Genomic DNA, 21,314 nt, shown 5'->3' with positions numbered 1-21,314 from the left:
CGTCACTGATGCTGCAATTACAAAAATGCTGCTATTATAAATTTGTCGGCCTCCGCGATAAGACGCCGCTGCCGCTGGGAGGCAAACTGCACAGCAGGGGAGTTAACCTAAAATATTTTACACATGCCCATAGCGGGTCTGCAGACGGGGTGCGAGCCCCTGGAGATATGGGGCAAGGAGTGTCAGACGCACCAGCTCTAGGTGGCAGGCTCTCTTGGAGAACTGCTGACATTTGGCTGTGCCTGGGGGAGAGAGGGACTGATATGGTGAATAGGTGCCCCCGTGCAGGGTCTGGCTTTGCTCTTCACACTGATTTCCTCAGGAAGGTTTAACCCTCTGTCCAGATCCTTTCTTCCTTCTCTGAAGTGCCTCTGATTAGAGTCTGCTGTTGCACACCTTTTGGCTACAGCTGGTACCGTTTTCAAAGGACCACCTCTTTTTCTGTAATCTGAAAATGGGAACTAGTGATTTATAATAATAAATTTAAAGGACCGAGATAGAATCATAGACTTTAAGGTCAGAAGGGACCATTTTGATCATCTTGTCTGACCTCCTGCACAACGCAGGCCACAGAATCTAACCCACCGACTCCTGTATCAAACCTGTGTCTGAAATCATAGAAGAATGGGGATGGGTGTTGCAGCTTTTATGCAAAGTGTTTTGTTTGTTTTTTCCACACCACAGTCTTTCATATATTTGCACTGGTGTCCCCAAAACTATAAAAGTCATTAAAATAGTTGGCTTTTCTGAATAATATTTGCAAGTTTTAGATAATAATTTAGATAATGGCATAGAGAGTACACTTGTAAAGTTTGCAGACGATACGAAGATGGAACAGGTTGCAAGTGCTTTGGAGAATAGGATTAAAATTCAAACTCCTCTGGGCAACCTGGAGAAATGGTTTGAAGTAAATAGGATGAAATTCAATGAGGACTAATGCACAGTACTCCATTTAGGAAGGAACAATCAGTTGCACACATACAAAATGGGAAATTGCTACCTAGGAAGTAGTACTACGGAAAGGGATCTGGGGGGTCTTAGTGGACGGTAAGCTAAATATGAGTCACCAATGTGACACCGTTGCAAAAACGGTGAACATTATTTTGGGATCTATTAGCAGGAATGTTGTAAGCAAGACATGAGAAGTGATTCTTCTGCTTTACTCCATGCTGTTTAGGCCTCAACTGGAGTATTGTGTCCCGTTCTGAGTGCCATGTTTCAGGAAAGATGTGGACAAATTGGAGAAAGTCTAGAGAAGAGCAACAAAAATGATTAAAGGTCTAGAAAACATGACCTATGAGGGAAGACTTAAAAACTTGGCTTTGTTTAGTCTGGAAAAGAGGACTGAGAGGAGTCATAAGTTTTCAATTACATAAAAAGTTGTTACAAGGAGGAGGGAGAAAAGTGGTGGTTCTTAACCTCTGAGGATAGGACAAGAGGCAGTGGGCTTACATTGCAGCAAGAGAGGTCTAGGTTTGACATTAGGAAAAACTTCCTAACTGTCAGGAATAAATTGGCTAAGGAGGTTGTGGAATCTCCATCCTTGGAGATTTTTAAGAGCAGGTTAGAAACACCTGCCAGGTATGGTCTAGATCAGGGGTAGGCAACTTATGGCACAGGTGCCGAAGGCGGCATGCAAGCTGATTTTCAGTGGCACTCACAGTGTTGGGTCCTGGCCAATGGTCCGGGGGGCTCTGCATTTTAATTTAATTTTAAATGAATCTTCTTAAACATTTTAAAAGCCTTATTTACTTTACATGCAACAATAGTTTAGTTCTATGTTGCAGACTTATAGAAAGAGACCTAAAAACGTTAAAATGTATTACCGGCATGCAAAATTTAAATTAGAGTGAATAATTGAAGACTTGGCACACCACTTCTGAAAGATTGCCGACCCCTGGTCTAGGTAATACTTAGTCCTGCCATGAGTGCAATGATCTCTCTAGGCTACCTTCAGTTTTATTATCCTAAGTCAAGAATCTTGGAGTTAAGGTACCACACCTAGATTCATGTTGTCTAATATACACAAAAACAGAGCTGTTGGCTAACATATTGGGTACTTCATAGAATACTATAATTTCAGCATATATTGCCCGTACTTATATTTTTCGTTCTGGTTCCAGAATCCCAATGTAATAATCAATGAAATTAAAAGATGGTAAATTTTAAATTGATAAAGGCATATATCTTTTCACACAATATGTAATTAGTGGAATTTATTGTTACAGGAAGTTACCGAGAACTTAGTAAGATTCTAAAAATGATTGGACATTTGTATGGATATCATGAATATCCAGAGTTGTCATAATTAATTATACAAATTTTGAAGGTGATATTAAACCTCATACTTCAGGGTTTAAGCAAATTTCTGGTAGAGATCAGAATAAGACTAATGTGGGGGCAGATTATCCGACATCTCCCTACTGCAGTCTTCTGAAACCTCCCTCTGACTCAGCTGGTACTGGTTGTTGTTGGAGACAGGATACTGAAGTTGGACTTCAGGTCTGGTGCAGTATGGCATTTCCTATGTTGCAAAAGAATAGCTTCTCCCTGAAGTGATGCAGCATATACTCTGCTGGTGACCTTGCCAAAGAGATTATTGCTGAATTCTGATAGCAGCAGTACTGTAAGAGGGTACTTCATGACTTTGTGAAGTTTTTATTATTCTTATTTCATAATGCTTTAAGCTATAGCAAACAAACCCATTTTTAGTTGGAAAACTGAATGAACTGACTTATCTTTCATCTCAAAAGCAGACTCCAACGTTGATGAGTCATGTTCTTAGAATGATGTTCAGAGAACTGGTGATAGGAAGAAAACCTTATGTTCGCAAATCTAAAAAGATTTAAGCCACACAACAAAGTAACATGCTGAAAAACCTGTGTTTCTCTGGACATTTGGCCCCTAAACCAAATGTTCTGATATCTTTAATTTTGCGTATCACTTCACATAGTGAAAAAATAAGATAACTGACTGAAGCATATATGCTTATTAAAAATTGAATTATACAAGTATTTTTGAAGGGCTGGTGAATATTTTGAAATTTTACAAAGGAAAGGAACTTGTTCTGCAAAAACTGTGCAGAGATTTAAACAAACATACTGTACTTTCTAGGCAGACATAACTTACTGTATATCGTATCTTTCTAAAGTAAACACTCTCAGCATGGAAATTATTCAGTATATAGTAAAACTTTCAGCAAATATGTTCTGTACAAATACATAAATGTAATGCCCAGTATTTTCTCTCTTCTATTTATGGAATTGTCATTCCTTATTATATGATGGACTGAATGTTGAGATTTTTCCTCACAAGGAAAAAACTCTCAATGTGGTACAAAAAAATTAATTTATTAAATAGAAAATACAGATTATTTTGTGTATATATTTTATTCAGAGTCTGGAGCCTCTTCCAGTGAGTGGGTCTGACTTCGGTGCTTTAGGAGATGAATCTGAACTAATTGAAGTTGAACCTGAAGCCAAGCAGGAAGTCCTTGAAAACAAAGATGTGAGTTCCTAATCATTTGGTGTGAATGGTTGGTTTGTTGGTTTGTTTATTTATGTATGTAAATCTTTTATTTGTAGGGAATATCCCAAACCAGTATTTGAGATATAAAAGAAGAAAATGAATCCAGTAATGTCTGGTTTCCTTTGTTATTACCATATATACTCAATCATAAGCCAGTCCCCCCAAGATGGATAAGTAAAAATGGAAATTTTTTGTGACCCATTCATAAGCTGACCCTGTAATTCAGGGGTCAGCAAACTTTGGCTCCCAGGTCATCATGGTGAGCTGCGATGGTTTGTTTACCTCGAGCGTCAGCAGGCATGGAGGTAAACCTAAGTAAACAAAGTGTCCCAGTGCACTAGCTGCTTACCCTGATGGGCCGGGACAAGAATTGGTGGGGAAATGTTTTTGGGGGGAGGGGAAAAGCTGGGGGTCAGGGGAGTAACCTCTGTGACCACCCCCCCATAACCCCACCCCTAGCCCAGAACCTCCACACCTTCCCCATCCCATCCCTTCCCACCTTATCTGGAGAGCGCCAGGGGAGGATGTCTCTGGCCTGGATGGAGCTGTTTCGGCAGGCTGGGTGGCGGGCCAGACCAGTTGGTGCAGCCGCAGAATATTCCAGCAGACTGGGCTCTGGCCACAGTGTGCTCCAGCAGGCCGGATGGCGCAGCCATGGCCTGCTCTGGGTGGCAGGGATGAGCAGCATGGCTTCAGCCTGCCAGCCCCAGAGCTGCAGCTGCTTGGAAGGCTACAGGGAGAGCAGCGTGGCCAGAAGCGGAGAGAGTCTGCCTTCCCCCCACTCCCCCTTCCCTGCTGGCTGTGCTGCCTCTCCTTGCTCCCTCTCTACCCATTCATAAGCTGACCCTTTCCCTGGTGCTTCCCATTTTTACTTAAAAAATTTTGGCTTATGAACGAGTATATACAGTACTTACTTTGGATTGTTTTAAATTAGTGATTTAATAGGCAAACAGTGATTAATTAAAGTGATTTAATTAATAGATTTTAATCATGTTTTGCATTTGTACTTTTTAGTTCTTTTCCTAATAAAAAGTTGATTCTTATTGGTTGATAACTATTAAAACATGCTGAATTGCAACTAAATATAGCTTTCATACTGAATTTGCTGCTGCTTTTTGCAAACCAGGAGGCTGCACTGACTGTACACATTTATTTAAGCAATTACTGTATATAACTTACATTTATTCCGATTCTTAACTTTTATATTGTGTTATGTTAAAATGGTTAATTTTTAATTTGATTTGTGTGAAGCTGTATTTAGATGGAAATTCAATTAAATGCACAAATAGATTTTTTTAAATAAAAGTGCTTGTTACATAAGAAATTTTATCAGAGTTTAGCCAAATACGTTTTACATTTAAAACTGATATGTTAAACAAAATATTATTTGTAAGGCTAAGATTTTGTCATGGATATTTCTAGTAAAAGTCATGGACAGGTCAAATTCACAGACCTGTCCGTGACTTTTACTAAAAATATCTGACAAAATGGGGATCTGCAGGTCCCCACACCGCCTACAGCAGAGCAGCTGTGCAGCAGCTCTGGGGCCCCCCATTATGAGTTGGGTGTCGGAGCTCCAGGGTCCCCTGCTGCCCATGGCTGGGAGCAGCAGGGGGCTGCAGGGTAACTTTGCTACCTGCAGCTCCGGGGGTCCGCCCACAGGGGCCAGGAACTGCGGGGTGCCCCTGCAGCTCAGGGATTCCCCTGCGGGGGCCAGGAGCTGTAGGGTGCCCCCGCTGTCCACAGCCCCAGGTTTCCCTGCTGCCTGCCACAGCCGGAAGCTATGAGGGTTTCCCAGCTGCAGCCGAGAGCTCGGTGGTTCCCCTGCTGTTTGCACCTTCAGGGCCACTGCTGCAGCCAGGAGCTCAGGGGTTCCTTGGAACTCTGGGGGCCTCCAGAGGCAGCAGAGGTACCCTGCAGTTCTCTCCTTCTGCGGGCAGCAGGGTAGCCTGCAGCTCCTGACCCCTGCAGACTGAAGTCACAGAGGTCGCTAGAAGTCACGGAATCTGTGACTTCTGTGATATCTGTGACTAAATCATAACCTTCATTATGTGTAGTTAGTGAATTGAACTAATTGTTTCTGGCAACCATGTTCTTCACGATTTTGGAACTAGTAGATTTCATCCTCTCACACCTACCTTTGTTCATAGATTGAATGAGGAAAATGAGCTTTCCTTCTTTTTCAGCTCCCAGTTGGTTTCTTATCTTTGAATGAACTAGTTGTTCAACTGTAAACTAGTTGAATAAACTGAAATGAAAAAAATATGCTCTGCACATGCAGTAGACTGAGGCTATTGTGGTCAAAAGTTGATTCAGCACATCAGTGAACTCTGGTTCCAGGTGCTCAGCCAGTGGCATCCAGCAGTTCAGTGTCTGACTTTCTTTAAAACTTGGCAAGCAAATCTACTGTTTAATTTAAGGCGTTAATGAGGTTTGGAGGTGTTAGATTTTTATTGGTAAATGTTACTGAACATTGGTTTCACCATACACACACAAACCAACAAGAAATATTTTCATCAATGATGATAAATGTGCGGATGGGCATAGTAAGAAAAATGCTGCTTGGGAACATAATAGAGTTTGATTTAAGGGTATTTACTTTGTATATATAAATGTGATGTTGACAATTTGTGTTTGAACAGTTATAAAACTTTAACTTTCTAGAATTTCAGCATCTACTGTCATTAAATAATTGTCTTGCCCTCTATAATTTCCTGCAACTGTAAACATTTAAATTGACAAAAATATTTAAAAAACTTAAAAATAAGATATTATCCACTGAAATTATTTAAAAAAAAAAATTGAATTCTGCCAAGCCTAGCCTTAACATAGCTTGTCAGTTTCATACTTAATTTTAAATAGGTTTATTTAAAAAAAAACTGTTCAATTTGAATAAAATCCAATTTAAAAAACACTTTATCAACCCTGTTTTTCCTACAAGATGTTGTTAAATACGTTTAATATGTTTAACAACACAGCAAAGAAGAGACATCTCATAATGCCCTCATTTTTAAAGCTGTTTCCTTTCCTTGACTTTGTTCATAGTCACTCCCACTGGAAGCTTGATAATGAAGTCTCTTTCCGTAATAATTTTTTTAAATTCCATTACATGTGCACACCAATTTATTATTGTCAAGTTGCCAGTGATGGTAGGTTGCAACTATCTTCTATTTTATTAGAAAAAGGAGCATCTAATCATTTGGGAGGTGGGGGTTTTTTGGCAGTGAGTAATAAGGCCCAAAGTTATGTGTACTGAAAAGATTAAATCTGCCTCATTTTCTCCAATCAATAGAGTGCGTTAGATAAACTAGCTACAGTACTCTGCTATATAGACAGAAAAAGAATTTGAGTTTAAAAAAAAAAATTTGGTATCTTGTAGTATTGTAGACCTTGCTATGTGTCTTAGTTTATAATATTCAGATGGTGATGGAATGTTTAACATTTACTCAAGTATTTGAGACTTATTTTTGACTGTATTTTTAAATTCTTTGCTATTAAGTATAAATGGTGAAGGAAGTACACAGACAATTATATGTTTAGGTCTTGTGTTCTAGATCATATGGCTTTAGCCACTGACTGACTTGTTCATAAAGATCTGTGACTAAAATCTTAGTAGCTATGGACTCTTAACATAGTCTTTTCCTGCAGTTAGATCTTGATTTGAAGTTAGGAAACCTGTTTTTCAACATAATTCTTATTAATGGAAATAATTAACTACAATCCAGGATTGATGATCGTATTGCTCCCTGATATTATAAATTAATACTAATTCACAAGTGAATCCTATATTCTTGTACCTTCAGTCAGACTACAGTATTATTTGTGTCTAAGTGGTTTTAATTTTGTGTTGTTAATAGTCATCTTATGTTTAGGTGGTGGTCCAGCATATACACTTTGATGGACTTGGAAGGACTAAAGATGACATTATCATGTATGAAATTGGTGACCTTTTCAAGGCTAAAAATCTCATAGATGTAAGTATTGTAGTGAGTGGCATATGCTCTGCAAAAGACTCCAGACTTGAAAAATTTACCAAGCACTTACAGGTACTAATTAGATGAGTAAACTTACAAGCCAAATGTGGTTTTTAAAAGAAAAATTAGGCGATAAAGTTAGGGGTTTCCCATCAGCCCAGCCTCTTGTCACTTGTGCTACTAGTCTGCAATGTCTTTGCTACCACTGATGATTCCCAAGAAAGAAAAACCCAGTTTGACTTTCAGATCAGGTTAACTGTGCAGAACTGTTTGAAAAATTATTTTGTTTTCCTATAAACGGAGATAATACCATACACCAGAGGTGGGCAAACTTTTTGGCCCAAGGGCCACATCTGGGAATAGAAACTGTAGGGCGGGCCATGAATGCTCACAAAATTTGGGAGGAGTTCAGGGTGCAGGAGGGGGCTCCGAGCTGGAGCAGCGGAGTGAGGTGCAGGGGGAGGGCTCCAGCTGGGGGTGGGCGCTGGGGATGAGGAGTTTGGGGTATAGGAGGGTGCTCTGGGCTGGGACTGAGGAGTTTGGAGGGCGGGAGGGGAATCAGGGCACGGGGTTGGCATGTCGGGAGAGGCTCAGGGGTGCAGACTCTGGGTGGCACTTACCTCAAGCGGCTCCCAGAAACAGCACCCATGTCCCTTCACTGGAGGGGCCGGAAGGAGTCATGCCACTGTTTCCAGGAGCCACGTGGGGTGGCCCCCAATCCTGCTCCCCAGCTGGAGCGGGGCAAACCCCAGAGTCTGCTCTTCAGCGGAACCTCGAGGGCGGGCTTAAAACAGCTGGCGGACTGGATTTGGCCCGTGGGCAATAGTTCGCCCACCCCTGCCATACACAGAACCCCTTGATTTTTTTCACTCACTTTTCAGAGTGGAATCACACTTTATTACGTACTTACGTTGTGTAGTTGTATTCAGTTCTTTAAAAAGAAAAGACATCAGCTATCAGAGTTAGCACTTGGGTGGCATTGTCAGCTGGGATTGAAGTCTGAATCAGTATGGATATTCTCTCACTCTTGAGTAGATGTCTTTCTAGAACAGGGGTTCTCAAACTGGGGGTCGGTACCCCTCGGGGTCACGAGGTCATTACATGGGGGGGTCGCAAGCTGTCAACCTCCACCCCAAACTCCGCTTGCCTCCAGCATTTATAATGGTGTTAAATATATTAAACAGTATGTTTAACTTATTGGGGGGAGGGGGGTCACACTCAGAGGCTTGCAATGTGAAAGGGGTCACCAGTAAAAAATGTTTGAGACCCACTGTTCTAGAATAAGATTGGCAGGACAATGTGGGGAAGCTTTCATTGTTGCTGCCCACCTTTATATTGCTAGAGTTCTGCTGAGGTAATTTCTGTTTTTGCACCAGCTTCTATTGGTGAAAGAAGCAAACTTTCAGGTTTACACAGGGCTCTTCTTCGGGTCCTGTAAGCTCAAAAGCTTGTCTCAGTCACTAAAAGAATTAATCCAATAAAAGATATTACATCACCCACCTGGTGTGTCTAATATTCTGGGACCAACACTGCTGCAACATTGTATATAATGGTTCTGCTGATCAGTTTCCTTTTGTAGATAAGTCCTTGTTTCTTTATATCTAGTCCCTTCTCCAAGTACTCAATTCAATAATTAACACATGAAAAATTTTTATCTACACTTTTGAATTTGTTAATGTATAGTCAACTGATAAACATAAGGAATCCAAATGAGACATTAAGATCTTAGCTTGTCAACTCTGATATGGTTCAGAAGGGTTTTTTCCTTTTTAAAAAATGTTTTAAAGAAAACTGATACGCAGACCAGGAAATTGAGGTGGATGCTTCTTGCATCTGGGTTTTGAAGTAGATCCTGAATCGATTTATGTTCTAATGTGTATAGAAGCCCTTCAGAATCTATCAATGATGTATGAATCTCCTTGGGCTATTTAGCAATTGTACCAATGATTCCTTGGTAAAGTCCAATCCAAATTCCTTCTCTCATTCTATAGGTAATGAGAAAATCACATGAAGCTCGTGAAAAGTTGCTCCGCCTAGGAATTTTTAGACAGGTGGAAGTTCTGATTGATACATGTCAAGGTAAGAATTGGATTCTATTCCTTCTTCTTGGGTTCCTGTATGATGCCAGGCAAGTCACTTAAACCAGAATCTTCACACACGTTCATTACTTATGTGTTCCTCATTTTCTAACTGCCTATTGTGAAACACCTGGGGACAGATTTGCCGAAGTGTTCAGCATTCACAACTGCAACTGAAATGAGTGGAATAGTGATTTGAACATAGAAAGAGCTGTACTCTGAAAAATCAGGCCCTAGATTTCTCAAATAGGGCATCCAAAATTAGTGAACACTTGACAATTTTGTCCTTTATCTCTGTACCTCAGTTCTCCAGGTGTAAAATGAAGATATTAATACCACTTAGTGTCATGGGCAGATTGTGAAGATGAATCTATTCATGCTTGAAGTATTCTGATATTATAGTGAGACCACCATAGAAATGCCTATGAGAAAATTAATAATTTTGTATTTAGTGCAGGTTTTGGATGGTGTGTTTGTGTCCACATATTGAACGAGCGTGCTAATAAGAAATAATGAGCAACTACTTTTTCATTGAATAAGGCAGGGGTTCTCTGGAAAAAAAATAGTACGTGATCATGTAATTAAAGTCTGTGTCATAATTCATATGCAGAAGGGGGACTGAATTAAGATTGCACAGAAATTTCTCAACTGTCGAGTGCTTCATTTTGCAACCTTAACGTTCTTTTACCATAATGTGTGTGTGGGGGGGGTGTAAATATACATGATCGGTCTGACTTGTCTGATACAGTATCAGTTTTGCATTGTTTTCAGTTATTCTCCTTAACATCACTTCAAAATGTCCAGTAAAGAGTTGTATTATTTCACTTTTTAGTATCAACTTTTATTTTTAATTGATCAAATGTATTAAAATGACCATGAAAAATTATTTAAATTACCATATGTCAACATCTTCTGTTTTATAGCTTGTATCTGATCTACAGAACTATACATACAAGTTCATCTCTTTGAAATAAGTGTTTTAGTTTCCTCTTTCAGAGCTAACTTTCATTCATAGTTCTGATATGGTATCATAAAGCCCTAATTTAGCCTTTTTTATATCTGTATACACCATCTAGCTCCTTGAAAGTCTGTATGCTAATGACATTTCTAATTTCAAGGACACTATTGTTTTATCCTGTTTCAAACTATGAAACACTTTGACAAAAACACTTGCCAGTGGAGAGGAGAGAGCTTTCCATGGGTGAGCTCCCACTTACCATCCGATGTTGTAGTTACGCTTATTTTTAAAGTTTCCAAGCCTTAGGGTAAACTAAAACAACTTACCAAATCTGACAGACGCAGAGGTGCCTGCCTCAGATTGCAGACAGCTTGACATGAGAAAAATGTGAACTGCCGAAGGTCAAAATCCTCACTTCTATGATAGGTAGGACTCTCTCTCTCCTACATTTGTTCCCAAGTTACACTTAAGCAGTAGCTTGCACTGCCACACACGTGTAATGTGCTAAATGAACCCATTTCTATCTGGATCCACATTTCCAAATCTGTTACACAGAAGCATGCTGGGAGCTCACATGGAGCTGAGAGCCTTAGTGCACAGGTGGGGTGTACGTAGCCTACCTGCATGAGATACACACTGGTTCTGCAACAAGAGTTTTGCAAATACATGGTTATAGATAGGGCCCTACCAAATTCATGGCCATGAAAAACGTGCCATGGACCATGAAATCTGGTCTCCCAGCCAGCAGGTGCCGCTCTCTGGCTGCCCAGCTCTGACAGCAGCACTGCCAGCAGCAGCAGTGCAGAAGTAAGGTTAGCAATATCGCAATACCCCCTACAACAATCTTGAGATACCCCCTTTCCTCCCCCCACCCCAACACACACACACTCCTTTTTGATCAGGACCCCTACAGTTACAACACTGAAATTTGAGATTTAAAATCTGAAATCATGAAATTTTATGATTTTTTTAATCCTATGACCATGAAATTGACCAAAATGGACCAGGAATTTGGTAGGGCCATAGTTGTAGAATCAGGGACAGTATTCATCCTAGAGAGGTGTGAACTACTACTGTCAATCACAAAGAGGATGTTAACTTTGAAACTTCCCTCTGTTACCCCTTCAAAATTGTTATATTCCTGAAACTTCAGGGAAGCTACAGCTATTTGCCCACCCAACACTAACAGCAAATAGGATAAATCCAATGACACAATTGTGTCTTTGTATAATCCTTTAAAGCCAGACTTCAGTTTTCAACCTTTAGTTGAAGGGTTTGTGTTTAATACAGGGTGTTCTCATCCCATATGAAAAAAATAAAGGTAAAATAAAGTTGTTTTAAGAATACTGAATATTTCTATATAGTTTGAAAATGCAATATAAGTAGTAGTATTGTCACTAAATTAACTTCTGGCCAAACTAGATAGATTGTAGGATGAAAGGTGTAGGCCTGGAGGTGAAAGGTTAGGATTATAACCCTCCAATGAGCTATTAGTTATTGCTCTAATAACTAGACTTATACAGTTAGATAGCTGGGTGGTATAAGTGAAATGGTATGGTTGTGATGGTGTCAATGGACAAGTGTCCATGTAATAGTTTTTTTTCACATTGTAAATGGTTGCCCTCAATCTGTAGCAACCCCTGAAATTAGTTTGGAATGTTGAAAGGGTCCCTCGCTTCTAGCAGCCACAGTTGATCACCATTTTAATTATCTTGCAGTCAGCATCATGTCCAAGCTCTCCGGCCAGATCACCTTTCAGTACAGTCCCTTTCCAGGGTAACCAAAAGAAAATAAGTCCAAATGAAAACCCAAAATCCTAATGGTCACATAGAGGCCTGTAGTCCTTGTCCCTTTCCAGAGACTTACACCATCCCTCTTGCAAAGTTGTAATAGGAGATGCCAGGCTCACCTTCTCTGGTTCCAGCCCAGGACCCTTGTAATAAGAAGCGAGGTCTGTTTCTTATGATTCATCTCTGATTTCCTGAGCTGTTTCCTACCTTTGCCTGCATGCAGGTGTTTGCTATGGGGCGGCACCCTACAGTCCTCTCTCCTTGGACTTTCATTTGACTGTGTAGCTTTCACAAGTCTGTAGCTAAGGCATTTTCTCAGGGTATCACTTAGCTTGTCTGGCAGGTGCCTGGAACCCCGTCACCCCTGCTGCCCTCTCCCTTCAGGGTCAGTCCTGGGGTATCAGTTCTCTACTGCAGCTCTGCTGTCTCAGTCGTCTTCTGTTGGCTCTGCAAACCTTCCTTTATAGGTGCTGCTCAGCTTGCTTCTCCCTAATTGGGTCTAATCCTTAATTAGTTGTGCCCCCCCCCAGGTCCCCCAGAATGAGCTCATTGGGGTCTCAGATTGCCTATTAATCCATTATTTGTCAGTGTGGGGCATGTGCCCCGTCATATACATGCTTACCAGTTCTCATCCCAGGATCTCAGAATGCTTTACAAAGGTTGATATTTTACTTAACTGAGAAGAAAACTGGGGCACATAGAAATGAAGTAGTTTGCCTGAATTTCCACAGCAAGTCTTTGTGATAGTCTGGCCTCCTGACACTCATCCTTGGCTCTAACTACTAGTTCACACTACTTTAAATCAAAACAAATCTTGTAGTTTCAACAGAGGGGCTAAAGATTGGATAGGCATACAGAATGAACCACCCTTTCACTCTTAGTGGTATCCTCTACAGGTCAGGACTGAGACACAGTCAAGGCAGAGTGGAGAAACTTGTGTTCTATACCTGTTCTGTGACTAAATAGAGGAATTCATTTCCTGGTGCTGTCGGTCAGTATTAGCATCTCTCAGAAGTATGAACAATCTCAGTTATGTCTTTTTTTTTTTTAGTGTACATTTAGTGATCTGATAGAAATAAAAATAATGAATTATCTGATAATTTTAATGCAGTTGTACATTCCATGCTTTCGCTGCAATATGTGTTGGTAGGAAGACTCTGAATTTCCTCCTCTTATCACAACAGTGCTTCTGTTGAAATGGCCTACTGTTGTCGTGAGACTGTTTTAATTTGGGAAATATTCTGTTACTGAAAATGAAAGGTCAGTGTAACTTGACAGATTGTTCCATAAAAGCGTACTGCCTAATTGCTTAGAATAAAGGCAGATGCCCTCTACAATCATATTTTAGAGCAGTTGAGTTAAAAGATAACTAGGCCAGAAATTATTATTTTTATTTTTTGAGAGGAAAAAAAATGCCTCCATTGCATGGTACTTTCCCCATGGAGATTGGGAACACTGTTTCCAGTGACTTTTGATAGAGCTACCTCCTTCTAAAATAAAATGTGTAAATCCATATTTTCATAGGGTAGGTTACCAGACATATGTTAAACTAGTTCATAACTAAAGGACTGATGCTGAAGAAGCCAAATGTATGACATAATCAAACTCCTATATGCAAATACTCAGATTCTAATTAGGACGTCTAATTTTGTGAGATTATTTTTCTGTATAATTTAGCCATTCATGAAGATTTGAGCCAACCAATTTTTGATTTATAAAAGAATGTTTTACAAAAGTTAAGTTGCCTTGTATACAGATATAAAGCAATATTGAACTGATTACTTTTAAGAAATGTATTGAATGTACAGTGTTCACTAATAAGTGTATGTTTATTTAGGAGATGATGCCCTTCCAAATGGTTTAGATGTAACATTTGAAGTAACAGAACTGAGAAGACTAACTGGAAGCTATAACACTATGGTTGGCAATAATGAAGGCAGTATGGTATGGCTGGTTTTTAAATGTTGTAAATTTCATTTGTTATGGCGTAACTTATTTAATTTTTTTTAATTTGAGAATGAATTTCATGCTCAGTTGAAGACCTGATCTTCACAAACTTCCTTCCACAATATAGCTTTGTCAAAAGACCTTCATCCTGACTGACAGATATCCCCATTGTTTTCATTCTGCGATTGTATTTGGCACATCTGATAGGTTTTTCTCTAATGATCATATTTTTGTTGTGCCCAAATGGGTACCAGGCTGAGATCATAACTCACTTCCACTTGTAATTTATGCCTGTAGCTAGATTTTCAGAAGTCCAGCTAGGATGCTAAGGCCCTAATTCAGGAAAACACTTAAACATGTGCTTAAGGTGCTGTGTTTTGAACTTGGGCCTAATACACAGTGTTCCTAGCCCAATAATTTGTTTTTTATAATTTACAGATGTCACAAATATATAATGTAAATATAAAATTCACAAATGTCTTGAATGTTATTTGAGATGTCTTATGTGCTTAATGTTGAAAAGCATATGAGTAACTTGTTCTCTGGCAGATCAGTTCATACTAGGCTTGTTTTGAAGTAATATGAGGTATTTGGCCACCAAATGACATTTATTTCATTCTTATAATTTTGAAAACCAATCCTGACTGTTCTGGGCTGAAATCTATAGGACTTTTCAGGGCATCAAATATTATAGAACATATTTGCATTACATTCACCTTTTTTAGTTAAGTATGATTAAAGATATATATCAACTTAAATTATAATCTTGTCTGAAAATGATTTACCTACTGGTGTTATAAGTCACACAGTTATAACTGAAGGAAACGACGGGAAAAAATCTGTTTCAGTTCTAGTGCATTTGACAAAATTCCATTTTCCCTCTTATAGTCAGCTTCCCTTCTATTTGTTTGCATTTCACACAAAGCAGTGGAGAAGAGGAACATATTAAATAGTAGGAAAATGTGACATGTAAACCGAGTCTTGTGCGGATACAAATTGATATCCGCGGATATAAATCGGTACTGCAGCAGTGAAAGGAACAGAACATGGGGCTGCCACTCCCAGGAGCCAGCGTGTTGTGCCAACAGCTCTTCTGACACAACTGTACCACCACCAGTCATGTCCCAGTCCCTTCCATGCAGCTGTCTGCATCTCCTGTCTGGGGATGTGTGTGCTGCTTGAACACATGAGTGCGACCAGCTGCCAGTGAACCTGGTGCCTGTCACATTGGGCGGGGCTGGGGTGGTACAGCTGCGCCAGAGGAGCTGCTGGCCCAGGGTGCTTTCTCTTGGCAGCGAAGGCCCCATGTTCTGCTCCTTTCACTGCTGCAGTTCCCGGGAGAGCCCTGCAGTTTCGCAGATACCAATTTATATCTGCATCCGTGGATATAAATTTTTTTCCACGCAGGGCTCTACTTGTAAACACACAAATTGGCTATGGGACTAAAATCACTCTTAAGTCTTCTTAAGAATTAATTAGATTTCAGGTTTGATTCTTTCCTCTTAAATGTGTTTGAAATATATAGAACTAGAAATTTGTCCCAGTAGCCTTTTATATTAGTATTTTATAGTTACTTGGAAAATCCTCTAGGTAGTCGTCTTAATCACAAAAATAAACTGCAAGTCTGATAGGATTGCCAACTTTCTAATCTCACAAAACCGAACATCCCTGTCCCCTGCTCACTCCATTCTCCCCCTCCGTCACTCACTCTGGGGAGGGGGGAAAGGGCTCCAGCTGGAGGTGTGGGCCCTGGGGTGGGGCTAGGGATGAGGGTTCAGAAGGGAGCTCAGGGCTGGGACAGGAGGTTGGGGTGTGGGCTCTGGGAGGAGGGTTTTGACCTGGGGTTGGAGTGTGGGAGGATGTTTGGGGTGCGGGTTCTGGCTGGGCGATGCTTACCTCAGGCGACTCCTGGGAAGTAGTGCAGCTGGGCTAAGGCAAGCTCCCTGGCTCCGTGCAGCTCCCAGAAGCAGCCGTCATGTCCGACTCCCAGTCAAAGGGGTCGGGGGTTCTGTGCGTGCCAGCAGGCACCACCCGTGCAGCTTCCATTGGCTGTAGCTCCTGGCCAGTGGGAGCTACGGAGTCGGTGCTAGGGGCAGGGGCAATGTGCAGAGCCTCTATGGCTGCTTCTGCGCCTAGGAGCCAGATATGCCGGCTGCTTCCTGGAGCGGCGTGGAGCTAGGAAGGCAGAGAGCCTGCCTTAGCCCTGCTGCACTGCTGAGCCGCCAGAATCCCTTTTTGACTACGCGTTCAGGTCGAAAACTGGATACCTGGCAACCCTAAAGTGTGGTGGCTCTCATCTTAACACTTTCCCAACAGCTGTGAGACCAAGGCAAGCTGGATCTGGTACACTGGATCTGTGGATCTCTAGATCGTGCCTTTCAGCAGCTTTGTACTCCAAAAAAAAAAAAAAAAGAGAGAGAGAAAGAAAAAGGGTAGGGGAGGAACCCTCCTAAGCACACCTCAGGGCTTGGCTACACTGGCACTTTACAGCGCTGCAACTTTCGCGCTGAGGAGTGTGAAAGAACACGCCCCTGAGCACTGCAAGATACAGCGCTGTAAAGCCTCTGTGTAATCAGTGCCGCAGCGTTGGGAGCACGGCTCCCAGCGCTGCAAGCTATACTCATAAGGGATGTGGTTTATGTGCAGCGCTGGGAGAGTGTCTCCCAGCGCTGGCGCTCCGACCACACTCACACTTCAAAGTGCTGCCGCGGCAGCACTCCCGCAACGCTGCTGTGGCAGCGCTTTGAAATTTCAAGTGTAGCCATATCAGTGAAACATAAGTGATGATAGCTCTGGCTGAAAAAGACCTATTTCATTTTCCCAGTCAAAGGAGTGGCGCTATCATGGAAAGGATGCAGCTAGCATACAAGGAGGCAGGTGAAGTTAATTGTAGTACTTGAAATGTATTAAAATATTGTACTTTAACTTTGTGACAGAGGAGGGCATTAGTGTAATGCTTTAGTGATGAAAATTTAACTTTTAAAATGATTTTATTGTGAGAAATACCTAAATCTTTCATGTTGCTACATTGCCAGTTTGTGTAGGCTGTAAACTTTATGGACTTTTTAAACAGAACAAAGGACATTATCAGCTTAAATTAGACATGCAATTTACATGTTATAAAAGCAAATAATATAGTGATGGTTCAAAATTCCAATAAAAACAAATATTTTTTAATAGTAAAAAATGAAAAGCATATATTACAGTACAAAGAATCAGAGAGTGATACTGGCTATAAACAAAAGTAAAATGGAGGGAGGTAATTTTCATTGTCAGTGCTGTGAGAAATACAGAAAAAAAGATGAAGAGCATAAATAGTGATGAATAAATTAGCTTTTTAAAATGCTTCCATATCTAATCCTGGACATTTATGAGTACCATAAATACATTTTTCTACAACATATAATTGTTTGCCAGTATCTTTTTAATTATTCTAGCAAAATCAATAGTAGCAAATTGGTGTTTTTTCCCCATTTCTCCTAGGTTCTTGGGCTCAAACTCCCTAATCTCTTTGGACGTGCAGAGAAGGTGACCTTCCAGTTTTCCTATGGAACAAAGGAAACTTCATATGGCCTATCATTCTTCAAACCACAGCCTGGAAACTTTGAAAGAAAGTAGGAAACAGACACAATTTTTGTATACGCTAATATTTCTTCATAATGACAGAAATATTTTAAAGTGAGGTTATTCTCTGAAAAATAACAAAAATGACATAATGAGTGCCCACATTTTATTTTTCAGTGGCCCAAGTTCACTCTGTGAAAGTGAAATGAGTTGTTTGAAGTTAGTGAAGTAGTGTTTGCTTATGCCAAGGTGAATTGGGCCCATTGTCTTAATTTCCGTGTGTAAAGACATTTTTCTTAATACAAGCACTGTGAAGTCCATTTGGGATCTGAAGCAGAGTTCTTTATGGCTAATGCTTAATTACCAGCTTCACATCTTAATCTTTTGCTTCCCATGCTTGTGATGTGATTAGCTGTGAGAGACATGGCAAATTAACTTAAATACAATGGTGGGAAAATTACAGTTTTGTAATGTTTGCCAATACATATATCCAAAATGTGATTTCATAAGTAAAATCTCCAAGGGGTAAATATTTCACTGTCATGCATGGAAAACTAATAGAATGCAATTCACAATCTTACTTTACTCTGATACATTGAGCAGTGAAAATTGACCTCCTCCTTTGAGTGATTGCTCATGTATTCCACAATAGGCGTGTGTGCTCGCCATGAGCACCGATTCTGGAAGTTTTTCCCCTAGCAGTACCCGTAGGGGAGCGCCCCTAGCAACCCCTGGAGTGATGTCTCGAAGGCCCAGTATAAGGGGTGTTGTGCGCTCCCCCACCCTCAGTTCCTTCTTGCTGCCAGTGAAGGTGCATCAGAACTGCTCTGCTCCAGCTTGTCTGCAGCTTTCCTTTTGAACTCTTGTTCGTTCATAGCAGTACTACCTGTAGTTGAAGTAGTTTGGATTAGTGTTAGTTTAAGTTTAATTAGTGTGCTCGGGTCGGGGCATGCCCCCTGCCCTGGGCTTTAAGTTGTGCGACACTTGCAGGTGGCCGATGCCAGTGAGTGATCCGCATGCAGACTGTTTATACTGTGTAGGGGAAACCCATCTCAGCGATGGCTGCAAGATTTGTAGATCTTTCAAGCCTCGGACCAAGAAAGAAAGGGACATTCTGATGGAGTCAGCATTGACCCCGACTCTGGTGTGCTACTCTGAGTTGGCACTAGGTACTGCAGTGTCAGTGTGTGACCAGCCTTCGGTGCCTTCCACCAGTCGGCACCACTCCCCATCTGCGGGGCACGCCAAGAAGGCTAAGAAGAGGTCTTCTCTACCGAGGCACCTGGGGAGAGACTAGACCCACCTTGGGCAGTTCTTGGTCCCCGTCGGCCTCTAGGCCTCCAACTCAGGTTGCATGGAGTAGCCCAGCCCTTCGGTGCAAGTTTCCCCAGATGGCCAGGTGCCCTCCACGCCAGAGGCCCTTCAAGCAGCCCGTGACGTTACGTCTCTACCAGGACCAGGGGCACTGCCACCATTGGCGCCCCGGTCCAGAGGCAAGCCGCTGCTTGGATCTCCGCAGTCACCGCTTGGTTGGTACTGTTCGTGGTCGAGGGAATGCTTAGCTACCATCCCATGTGTAGTCCACGCCAGTCCCCATCGACCCCTACGAGATTGTCTGGCTGGGTTCCGAGTGACGGGCTCCAGGCACCGCTCCATCTTGAGGGACCATAGACCTCGCGAAAGGAGCGGGCCCCATCGAGACTGAGACAGACGGCACTGGAGGTCCTCATCCCTGAGAGGCTATCCTAGCCCATCGCGATATGAGCGTTGATGCCATTCCCATTTATCATCTTGCTCCAGGACTCAGCTGCGGCACTGCTCCTACAGTCCTGGATGTTGATCGCTGTCACCTCGTCCGCCGGAGCCAATCGCGGAGCAGCTGCTACTGGTGGTACCACTCCTCCACGTCAGGATCACTGTCTTGTGGTCGGCACTGTTCCTGACAGCACTGCCCAGGGACAGCAGCAAGTTGTATGCCAGCCTGGCCTCCCTTCGTAGCCGTCAGTCGATGGGACAGGCTAGTCAGGGTGAACAGCCTGCTTCACTGGTGCCGCAGCAAGTGCAGTGGCACCGGGCTCCTTGGCCGGCATCGTGGTACCAATGGGCCCCATGGCCCCTGACGCAGCCCCTGGTGGGGTCTCGCTGAGTGGCCAGAGCCTTGGAACGACCGTCAGCCTCCTTTTCCCAGCTTCCCAGAAAGGAGTCAGTGGGGCATGCATCTTTGTCTCTGTGCCCAAAGAGCGACCAAGTGGTGGGACCTCTGGTACCAGTGGGTATGCACAGTACCGCACCCGCATCCTCATCCTCCCCTGATGAGGCGATTACAGCCTCTTCTTCTTCCGTTCAGCAGGAGGACTCTAAAGTCAACAGAAACTGTTGAAAAGGGTGGCATCGAGCCTCAACCTTCAGGCCAAGGAGGTGGAGGAACCCTCAGACTCCCTCTTAACGTCCTATCGGTCTCAATGCCAGGCAGGATGGCCCTCCCACTCCATGAAGGGGTAGAAAAAATGTCAAATGCCTTATGGCAAACTCCGGCTTCCTTGCCCCCCATCTCTAAGAAGGCAGAATGGAAGTACTTTGTGCCCACCAAGGGGCATGAATATGTGTACGCCCACCCTGCCCCCAACTCCCTGGTGGTTGAGCTGGTGAGCTACAGGGAGAGGCAGGGCCAACCAGCCCCTACTATGAAAAATAAAGACTCAAGGAGGCTGGACTTATTTGAGGAAGACGTTTATTCGTCCCTGAGTTTCCAGTTAAGGGTGGCGAAGCATTGGGCTCTCCTGGGTCATTAGGAGTTCAATTTGTGGGGTTCTCTACCCAGATTGGAGGACTCCCTCCAGGAGCGTGACAAGAAGGAGTTCAAAGCTCTGGTGGAGGAGGGTACAGAGACTGCCAGGGCAACCTTACAGGCAGCATCAGATGCTGCAGATACGGCTGCAAGGTCCATGGCCTTTGCGGAGTCCATGAGAAGGGCGTCATGGCTCCTACTCTCTGTCCAGTGAGGTGTAGAACTCCTTGCAGGGCCTCCCGTTTGATGGCAAGGCGCCGTTTGCGGAACAGACGGATGTGAAGTTGCACAGCCTGAAAGATTCTCGCACTACGCTTAAGACACTTGGCCTCTATGTCCCATCTCCAGCCAGGCCCAAGTTTAAGCCTCAGCAGGCTCCCACCCAGGCCACCCCCTCTAAATGCAAGCCCCCTTATAAAAAAGTCACAAGACTATAAGAAATGCCCAGAGAGGCAGTCCCGGTCTGCCCCCCAGCCTGGGTTCTCCAAGAGCAAAAAGGCAGGGAAACGTCAGTTTTGATGGGATGCCTGGGGGCGACCTACCAGTTCACACCAGGGATCCACCCGCAGTAAAGTTTCCATTCTCCAACCAGTTGTGTGCTTTTCTGCTGGAGTGAGATCACCGTCTCGCTGGGCTACACCCTCCAGTTTACCTCTACCCCACCCAACCAGTCTCTGCCCCTGTCCC

The 21,314-nt window shown here is 42.6% G+C and overlaps 1 protein-coding gene across 1 annotated transcript in view; it reads left to right on the top strand.

The window, feature by feature from the left end:
- SAMM50 (SAMM50 sorting and assembly machinery component) overlaps positions 1-21,314 on the top strand; it is a 39,571-nt gene that overhangs the window by 785 nt on the left and 17,472 nt on the right. The window contains exons 2-6 of the mRNA XM_030539969.1: positions 3,397-3,507; positions 7,401-7,502; positions 9,494-9,581; positions 14,166-14,272; positions 17,759-17,889. Of these exons, the coding sequence (XP_030395829.1) occupies positions 3,397-3,507; positions 7,401-7,502; positions 9,494-9,581; positions 14,166-14,272; positions 17,759-17,889 (539 nt within the window). The remainder of the gene's footprint in view (positions 1-3,396; positions 3,508-7,400; positions 7,503-9,493; positions 9,582-14,165; positions 14,273-17,758; positions 17,890-21,314) is intronic.

The sequence above is a fragment of the Gopherus evgoodei genome, chromosome 1 (assembly GCF_007399415.2).
Source record: "Gopherus evgoodei ecotype Sinaloan lineage chromosome 1, rGopEvg1_v1.p, whole genome shotgun sequence".
In the NCBI taxonomy this organism is placed as follows: Eukaryota; Metazoa; Chordata; order Testudines; family Testudinidae; genus Gopherus; species Gopherus evgoodei.
This window is presented reverse-complemented; position numbering and strand designations above follow the sequence as displayed.